General features: G+C 56.4%; 2 protein-coding genes across 29 annotated transcripts in view; both read left to right on the forward strand.

The window, feature by feature from the left end:
• The window catches only part of FAM193B (family with sequence similarity 193 member B), a 36,028-nt gene extending 34,981 nt beyond the window's left edge, over window positions 1-1,047 (forward strand). For all 28 annotated transcript variants that reach the window (XM_023185027.3, XM_023185029.3, XM_023185030.3 and 25 more), the window contains one exon: window positions 659-1,047. The gene's annotated coding sequence lies outside the window, so the exon portion shown is untranslated. The remainder of the gene's footprint in view (window positions 1-658) is intronic.
• A 1,794-nt stretch (window positions 1,048-2,841) lies between these two features.
• Window positions 2,842-9,208, forward strand: DDX41 (DEAD-box helicase 41). The gene is made up of 17 exons (XM_023185056.3): window positions 2,842-3,914; window positions 3,998-4,108; window positions 4,357-4,516; window positions 4,611-4,685; window positions 4,815-4,875; window positions 4,983-5,119; window positions 5,547-5,619; window positions 5,736-5,889; window positions 5,968-6,104; window positions 6,953-7,115; window positions 7,318-7,449; window positions 7,710-7,781; window positions 7,916-8,012; window positions 8,147-8,296; window positions 8,397-8,468; window positions 8,583-8,693; window positions 8,860-9,208. Exons 1-17 carry the CDS (start codon window positions 3,888-3,890, stop codon window positions 8,994-8,996), a joined length of 1,869 nt encoding a protein of 622 aa, XP_023040824.1. The 5' UTR covers window positions 2,842-3,887; the 3' UTR covers window positions 8,997-9,208.
• The last annotated feature ends 87 nt before the right edge of the window (window positions 9,209-9,295 follow it).

A 9,295-nucleotide genomic window follows, 5' to 3' on the forward strand; every position in this document is an offset into this window, starting at 1 on the left:
TGGGACTACAGGCACCCGCCACCTTGCCCGGCTAGTTTTTTTTTTTTGTATTTTTTAGTAGAGACGGGGTTTCACCGGGTTAGCCAGGATGGTCTCGATCTCCTGACCTCGTGATCCGCCCGTCTCGGCCTCCCAAAGTGCTGGGATTACAGGCTTGAGCCACCGCGCCCGGCCCAAGCCCAGTTCTGTCATCCAAGAAATCAAACGCAATTGTCTCCTTCCACTCCCTCCTCTTGACCCTTTTTCACCTGGTCTGGCCTCTTTTCCAAGATACTAGATGCCCCTCTCCCCACCCCCTAAAGTGCTCTCCTTTGACCTTCACCCTCCCCTGGGCCGTGTAGCTAGAGTCAGAGGCAGGAGCACAGCTGCACAGCTGGCCTCCTGGCCCCTGCTGATGGACAGCGAGTGCCAAAGGCTGGATCTACTCAAGGATTGTCCCACACCTTGTCAGGATCCCAGGACTGGGGCTTTGTCTCCCAACCCATTAACCTGCCTCCTCTGCTACAGGTGATTCAGGGAATCTGTTCAACATTTTCAGCCCAGGGAACAAAAATAGCCAGCTGTTTCTGCTACCAGAGACCCATGGGTACCCAAATGGCATGGGGAGGCTGGAGCATGGGCCGTCGCTTACTGTGATTCTGCTTTTTTTTCTTCTCAGGCCCTGCCCAGGCTGAGCTTCTTCAGGGTGTCCTGAGGCCCCGACTGCCAGCTGAAGGCCTACAGTTTTTCCGTGTGCCCCACCTACCCGCCCAAGACCTTCTCTGCTCCCCACCATCCTGGACCAACCAAAAGCTGAACGGATGCCACACTGTGCTGGGGCCCCTTGACCTCAGCAGAGCCGCTTCCTGGTGCTACGCAGCCTCCACACTCAGAGCCCGTGGACTGGGCTGGCCTAAGGGCCGGGGCTGATGGTACTGCTAGCCCAACACTGCTCTCTTTGTGTTCGGTTTTTTTGTTTTTGTTTTTATTTTATTTTTTTCCAATTCTTTACTTTTGATACTGTGAAGATCTTTCATGCCGAAAGATAAAGCAACATTTGGACACAGAGTTGGCATGTTGGTGATTTGCGGGTCTGGGTGGGGAGGGAGTTGAGGGTGTGCTCAGAAGCATGGGCTCTCCCTTAGTCACTAACCTTAGCATGTGCCATGCATCAGCAGTTTGGTACGGCTGTCCCGTTTTATAGGTGAGGAAACTGAAGCCAATAGGAAAGTGACTCAGCTGAAATCAATCTGGCCGATTAGGCTCAAGCACAGACTGGTATGACTCTGGCATCTATGCCCTTTTCTCCTGTTGGGAGGTCTCTGGTATGTGAGCCTAGGGCAGCCCCTTCCCCACTCTTTTCGTGTTTCCCTCTTTGCAAGATGGGTGAGTTGGAGGGGTTGAAGTTGGTCTCTGTGCATCTGGATGTCAGAAGAGGTCTAGGAAAGACCCTGAGGCCTTCATGGATCTGTAGCCTGGGCCATCAAGGCCCCTCACACTGACTTCACACAGTCAGGGGAAGTTGGGGGTAAATTGAGTTTTTTTAATAAATTATATCTGATTTTCCAGTGGGGGTGGGACATGTAGCTGAGGACTTGAGAGTTAAGAGAATAATGAACTCTTATGTAAAGTCAAGCAAACTACCTCATCCCCCGAAATGGATCTGGTTTGTAAATTTGGATTTTGATATAATGAGTTTGCCCAAAATGCCCCTCACACACTTGTGTCCAAACTCCATGCCCCAAAATTTAGTTTCTGCTCCTAAAACCAACTCAGGTTTACATGGGGAGCTAACAGGGTCACTAAGAGTCATGTATTTCGGTGTTGTGAGCAGGACCAGAAACCATGTATCGTCCTCCATCCCTCCCAGGTTGAGACCTACCAAGGGACTGGCAGTAAGCACCAGCTTCTTTTTTTTTTTTTTATAGAGATGGGGGTCTTGCTATGTTGTCCAAGCTGGCCTCGAACTCCTGGCTTCAAGTGATCCTCCTGCCTTGGCCTTCCAGAGAGCTGGGATTACAGGAACGAGCCACTGTGCCCAGCCTAAGCTTTCTTTACTAAAGAAAAGAACAGCAGTGCCCACAGACTCACAGTTCCTGGTCCCTGGCCTTTCCCAATCCCCAAGGGAAATGTGGACGCTGTGAAATCCCTGTGAAACCTTTCTCTGTAAATTTATTGGCTGTGTTCCCCTCTCCCATGGGCTCTTGTACTACACTCCTGCCCTGCAGTTGAATTGGCAACACTACCTAAAATTCTGCTTCATTCAAAATTTGCAGGTCTGATCAAGCAGCCCATCTACCTATGGAAACAGACTTCTGTGGCATTTGGGACCTTCGTGCCTGGGCCCCTGACTCCAGTATTTGTTCCAGCCATGCTGGACGACCTTCCTCTCCAGTAAGGTCTCACAACCGCAGGTCTCCCAACTTTCACATATTTTCCTCCTCCTTTAATTTTCCCCGTTTGTCATGAATTCCTGTGTATCCTTCACATCCCAGCTAAGAGGCCATTGTACTATGAAAACTATGACACTTCCAAAAGCGGTACCTTGTCTTAGGTTTTTTGTTTGTTTTGAGATGGAGTCTGGCTCTGTCGCCCAGCCTGGAGTGCTGTGGCGCTATCTCGGCTCACTGCAAGCTCCGCCTCCCGGGTTCACGCCATTCTCCTGCCTCAGCCTCCCGAGTAGCTGGGACTACAGATGCCACCACCACTCCCGGCTAATTTTTTTTATTTTTAGTAGAGAAGGGGTTTCACCGTGTTAGCCAGGATGGTCTGGATCTCCTGACCTCGTGATCAGCCCACCTCGGCCTCCCAAAGTGTTGGGATTACAGGCGTGAGCCACCGCGCCCAGCCCCCAGAATCTTTAACTTCAAGACCAGTTATCTGTCTATATTTCTAGTGTCAACTAATCCATAAGCTCCTCGCACACCAGGTATGTGTCTTGATTATCATCTGCTTGAGCGCAGTGCCAATGCCCAGCACACACTCTTGAAGGAAAGAAAGCACAAAGCTGACCAAGTCATTCCTCCTCAGAAGTCTCTAATAAAGTTGAAACCACTTACTCTGAGAGTCACAGCAGGTATGCTCTGGTCGCAATCTCCTTTTCTGGCCTTAGCTCCGGCTTCCCCATCCCACCCTAGCCGCAACGCTGTTGCCTGGTGAATCTGTGTACTTGCACATCGCCAGGCCTGTATTCCTGCAGCGCCCTGGCCCAGGACGCCTCCCCTCTCCCAGCCTGAGATTCCCACGCTTCCCTGGAAGCGCCCCCCAGGCAGCTCTGTTAGGGCATTTACAGTAATAACCGTTTACATTTATACAGGGCCTCCCAGTTCAAAACCACTGCCATCCGTATCTGATGCGTCCCCCACCACTGAACATAGGTGTCACACAGGCGCAGTCAGGGCGGCAGGGTGCGTGGAGCGGTTTATCCCGCAACCCCGGCGGCCCTGGCAGGCATGGAAGCGCAGGCTGCCCACGCGGACTCGGCCCAGAGCTCCCGGCCCTAGAGGACTCACTGTCCGCCGGTAGGGGCGTGCCCAAGACGCCATGCTCTGGGAGAGGTTGGGCACCCGGCGGCCCCTCCCCTACTCCGGATCAGCTGTCTCCGCTGCTTTCGTCTTCCTCTTCCAGTGGGCCTGGGTTGAGCCTTATAGCGCGTGCTCCAAGTCCTCCAGTTCCCACAATGCCTTGCGGCCGGTTTCGCCCTCGGTCCTGGCAACTGTCGCGTAACCACCCATGAAAGCGTCGACGCTTCGCCGTGCGATAGCAGCTCTGGAGCAAGTTTGTCCCTCTGCGCGATCCGGAACTCCGAGGTCGTTGCTAGGCGCCGACGTTCGCTTCTTCACATCGGATTGGGTCCCACGCGAAGATAAGGCGGGGTTTCCCCGTGGCGCGCATGCGTGCAGCAAAGAATGGAGGAGTTGGAACCCGAACGGAAGGTAGTAGAGAGGCGAGGCTCCTAGCGGGTGAGAGCGGGCGTGAAGGGGGGAGCAGGCCGTGCCTGACTCACGTGTGCTTGCAGCGGGCTCGCACCGACGAGGTGCCTGCCGGAGGAAGCCGCTCCGAGGCGGAGGATGAGGACGACGAGGACTACGTGCCCTATGTGCCGTTACGGCAGCGCCGGCAGCTACTGGTGAGGGGCTTGCGTCCGGAGAGGGATGGGGCCGTAACCGCCGGTCGCAGGGAGGAGGGCAGTCTGAGGAGTGAGCTTCAGTACACCGGGGCGCGGCCCCCAGACAAACGAGGGATCGACGGCCTGATCTGAGGGGTAGGGCGGTTCTGCGCCTCGGGCACAGGATCCTCGTCCCAAAGGCAGGATCCTGACGCTGGCCCTGTGGACCCCATTCCCATTCTATCTGTGGGTCCCGGGTGGAACCTCAGCTCCAGAAGCTGCTGCAGCGAAGACGCAAGGGAGCTGCGGAAGAAGAGCAGCAGGACAGCGGTAGTGAACCCCGGGGAGATGAGGACGACATCCCGCTAGGCCCTCAGTCCAACGTCAGCCTCCTGGATCAGCACCAGCACCTTAAAGAGAAGGCTGAAGGTGGGCTGGGCAGCACTGCCGGGGCGGGAAAGGAGAAGCCGAGCCTGGCGCACCGTGTTGGTATCTGTCTGACATCTTCCACTTCTTTTCTCAGCCCGCAAAGAGTCTGCCAAGGAGAAGCAGCTGAAGGAAGAAGAGAAGATCCTGGAGAGTGTGGCTGAGGGCCGAGGTATGGTTGTAGCCAGGATAGTGAGGAGGTAGACTGAGTCTCCTCCTCCCAGCCCCAGGCATGTTATATCTCAAGGGATCTGGCTTCTCAGAAGTAGAAGCCAGCCCTGAGCCATGTCTTTCTCCTCAGCGTTGATGTCAGTGAAGGAGATGGCGAAGGGCATCACATATGATGACCCCATCAAAACCAGGTATGTTTGTACAGTCTGTAGTTATCCTTGCTTAAGATGGTACATGCAGGGTTGCTCCCAGGCCAGCTGTTCCCAGGGCTCTCTTGATATCTATTACCCATTCACAGCTGGACTCCGCCCCGTTATGTCCTGAGCATGTCTGAAGAGCGACATGAGCGCGTGCGGAAGAAATACCACATCCTAGTGGAGGGAGACGGTATCCCACCACCCATCAAGAGCTTCAAGGAAATGAAGTTTCCTGCAGGTAGTCAGGGACCGGAGAGAGATACCACACTTTTATAATCAAATGTCTGTGAGGTCATGTGCGAGCCCACCCTCAGTTCAGCCACATCTGCATTGGATCCAGTCACTGGGGCTGGAGGGATTTGAGGAGAAGTTTCTTTAGGTTCCTTGTTGCCCCAGCTGTACATGTTCATTGTTCTCTGCTGTTACAAAGTTTCAGGAGGAAAGTGCCATTGGGCATAGACACTGGGTACAAGTCCTGGCTGCACCTAGCCTGTGGACCTTGGACAAGTCTCTTTTTTGCTTGTTTTTTTTTCCTCCCTCTCTCTCTTGCTCTGAGCCTCAGTTTCATCATCTGCAACCTGTAGGGGTAGTGCTAGTTTTCCAGGCTTTGGGGCTCTGAGAAAGTACCTGTGAGTCACAAGGACGATGTCCGTTGGTTTTCATAGCCATCCTGAGAGGCCTGAAGAAGAAAGGCATTCACCACCCAACACCCATTCAGATCCAGGGCATCCCCACCATGTGAGTGCGGACTGCGGACCTGGGCTCTTTGAGGGGGGCGGGAACAGGGAGGAGCAATGGCTAGGTGTCCTTCATCTTCTGTTGAAATTGGCTCTCGGGTCATCTTCTCCCAACAGTCTATCTGGCCGTGACATGATAGGCATCGCCTTCACGGGTTCAGGCAAGACACTGGTGTTCACGTTGCCTGTCATCATGTTCTGCCTGGAACAAGAGAAGAGGTTACCCTTCTCAAAGCGCGAGGGGCCCTACGGACTCATCATATGCCCCTCGGTAAGACAGGCTGGCCTGGAGGGCAGGCCAGAGACTGGGGCTGCCATCTGGTACCAGCCTTTGTCCCTCTGCCTGCAGCGGGAGCTGGCCCGGCAGACCCATGGCATCCTGGAGTACTACTGCCGCCTGCTACAGGAGGACAGCTCACCACTCCTGCGTTGCGCGCTCTGCATTGGGGGCATGTCCGTGAAGGAGCAGATGGAGACCATCCGACAGTGAGTGCTGGTGCTCCCTGCCCCCACCTCTGCCACCTGCGAGTCCGTGGAAAAGCTAAAGGACGCTTTACCTTAGCCACTCCACAGATCTTCACAGAGGGCTGCTGTGAGTCCAACCCTCAAGGAGCTCCCAGTCTAATGGGGAGGTCAGTTCGGGGAGGACAGAGGGATGTGGCCCGGTACTGTGGGAGCACAGCAGATGGAATGGCCCACTTTGCTGGGAACATCTGGGAGGTGGGAGCTCAGAGAAGGCTTTGCGGGGAAGGTGACGTTTGAATTTGGAAGAGGAGCAGTCCAGGCTGAAAGCACAGAGGTGGACGGCCCAGGAATGTCAGGGTCATTTGGTGGTCAGTAAAGGAGGTTGAGGCACTGGGGTAGGGCTGGATCCCAGCGGCACCTGTGTCCTTTCCGTGCTGTGCAGTCCTCTGCAGACTGCCAGAGGCCCTGGACCAGGCCCTCTGTTTACAGATGGGCCAGACCCCATCCCAGAGGCCTTTCTCTATGGACTTCTGAGTCTTAGGGAGATGTGGGCACAGAAAAGGTAAAGCCAGTGGACCAGGAAAGTGAGCCCCGAGTAAAGCCTCTGGAGCTTCAGGACAGTGCTTCTGGGTGAGAGGACTGACCCAGGAGAAGGGGGAAGGGCGTGCCAGGCTGAGCGGTGGTGAAGATGGCTACAGCGCCTTGGGAGAGAGTTGTGTGCTATACATGGGGCAGGTGGTGGGAACAATGAGAAGGGGACAAAGAAATAGGAAGGAGGACAGACAGCAGAACAGATGCAGGGTGTCTGCTTGCCTCTAGGTAGGTGCTAGGCCAGTGGCCCCAACCTCAGGGTCTCTCTTGGTCCCCAGCGGTGTACACATGATGGTGGCCACCCCAGGGCGCCTCATGGATTTGCTGCAGAAGAAGATGGTCAGCCTAGACATCTGTCGCTACCTGGCCTTGGATGAGGCTGACCGCATGATCGACATGGGCTTTGAGGGCGACATCCGCACCATCTTCTCCTACTTCAAGGTGCCTGCCCCCTGCCCAGCCAGGGCACCCCTACACCACCCCACCACCGCACACCACATCAAACTGGAGACCCCACGCCCCTGACCACACCACCCACTGCTCATACTTCGTGGGCTGTGTCTCAGTTGCTCAGCTTCCTCAGACCCCATGCCCCTCAGCCCAGCCCTGCATGCCCTTGGTCGCAACCCCCCCACTTCCTCAGGGCCAGCGACAGACCCTGCTCTTCAGTGCCACCATGCCGAAGAAGATTCAGAACTTTGCTAAGAGTGCCCTTGTAAAGCCTGTCACCATCAACGTGGGGCGCGCTGGGGCTGCCAGCCTGGATGTCATCCAGGTGGGCAGGCGCTCCTGATGGGCGGTCTCTCACCTGTGGGGGCTGGATCTGATAAGGCTCCCTGAAGCTGATTGGAGCCGGGGGTCCACCTTGTGGGAACTGGGGGTTTCATTCAAAGCCCCTGACCCTTAACCAGGGAAATTTTTAGGACACCCAGCCCTTGGCAGCCAGAGGCTTCTGGTTACCTCATGGTCCAGATGACGGGCTATGGCAGGGCTATGGCGGGTAAACCTAACCTTAAGATCACCTTGTGGTGGCAGGAGGTGGAATACGTGAAGGAGGAGGCCAAGATGGTGTACCTGCTCGAGTGCCTGCAGAAGACACCCCCGCCTGTGAGTGCAGCCAGGCCAGGCTGGGGCCAGAGTCCCTAGGACCAGGCAGGGCTTTGGAGGGGACAGAGTGCTGGGGGAGGTGAGGTGGGTGCCCAGGCAGTTAGCCCCTGACTGGAGTTTGTCTTTCCGGACAGGTACTCATCTTTGCAGAGAAGAAGGCAGACGTGGACGCCATCCACGAGTACCTGCTGCTCAAGGGGGTTGAGGCTGTAGCCATCCATGGGGGCAAAGGTCAGGGTGGTGCAAGCACTGGCTTGGACCCTGCCGTAATATCGGCGCTTTACCTAACGCCTTCCCCTACTTGGTCGGCCTGCCACTCCCCTATCCCATGGTGGCTCTAACAGTGTCTGCATGACCCTCCCCAGACCAGGAGGAACGGACTAAGGCCATCGAGGCATTCCGGGAGGGCAAGAAGGATGTCCTAGTAGCCACAGACGTTGCCTCCAAGGGCCTGGACTTTCCTGCCATCCAGCATGTCATAAATTATGACATGCCGGAGGAGATTGAAAACTATGGTAGGGGCCTGGGGCCCAAGGGCGTGGGTTAGGCTGGGAAAGGGCCAAGCCAGGCACCTAGTGTCCAGCAGTGGGCCAGAGACTCTCCCTCTCTCTGCAGTGCACCGGATTGGCCGCACCGGGCGCTCGGGAAACACAGGCATCGCCACTACCTTCATCAACAAAGCCTGTGGTGAGTCTGTCACCAGAGCCACCTTAGCTATTCCCCGGGTCCCTGCCTGTGGCCACCCAGGTTCTGGCCACAGGGCCCAGGATGGGCCCTGATGCTTCCTCACTCCTCCCCCAGATGAGTCAGTGCTGATGGACCTCAAAGCGCTGCTGCTGGAAGCCAGGCAGAAGGTGCCGCCCGTGCTGCAGGTGCTGCACTGCGGAGACGAGTCCATGCTGGACATTGGAGGTGACTGCGGAGCGGGATCCCCGAGTCCCCAGCCGGCAGGTGGCAAGAGGGGGTGCTGGAAGTCAGCAACACGAAACAGGGACTGAGGGTGCCTAACAGGGGGCCTGAGGTCCAGGGCCTGGATCCTGGCCCTTGACTTGGCTGATCCCTGTCCCCATTCCCCCAGGAGAGCGCGGCTGTGCCTTCTGTGGGGGCCTGGGCCATCGGATCACCGACTGCCCCAAACTCGAGGCTATGCAGACCAAGCAGGTCAGCAACATCGGCCGCAAGGACTACCTGGCCCACAGCTCTATGGACTTCTGACCCGATGGTCTTCCCTCCTCTCCAAGGGGCCTCGGTCCCCAAGATTGCCGCCAGTCTACACACAGCAGCCCCCTGGACAGAACCAGCATCTCAGCTCGGCTGGCCTGGGCTGGGCCAGACTGGTCCTGGTTGCCTGTTCCCTGTGCTCCTCAGAATTACTATTTTTGTTTCGTTTCACCCCAGCTGCCATTAAAGCACAAACCTCTATCCCAGCCCCGGCCCTGCCTCTGTGTTTCATCTCATCTGCCCCCTGGTTCCTGGGCAGACATCACCTCTGACCTCTGGAGCCCCTCTGAGGC

Source organism: Piliocolobus tephrosceles, chromosome 4, assembly GCF_002776525.5.
Source record: "Piliocolobus tephrosceles isolate RC106 chromosome 4, ASM277652v3, whole genome shotgun sequence".
Taxonomy (NCBI): Eukaryota; Metazoa; Chordata; class Mammalia; order Primates; family Cercopithecidae; genus Piliocolobus; species Piliocolobus tephrosceles.

Coding starts and splice junctions, on each gene's coding strand:
- DDX41 (XM_023185056.3), top strand. CDS start 3,888: ATGGAGGAGTTGGAACCCGAACGGAAG. Junction 4,109..4,356: donor GGCAGCGCCGGCAGCTACTG/GTGAGGGGCTTG, acceptor GTGGAACCTCAG/CTCCAGAAGCTGCTGCAGCG. Junction 5,620..5,735: donor ATCCAGGGCATCCCCACCAT/GTGAGTGCGGAC, acceptor TTCTCCCAACAG/TCTATCTGGCCGTGACATGA.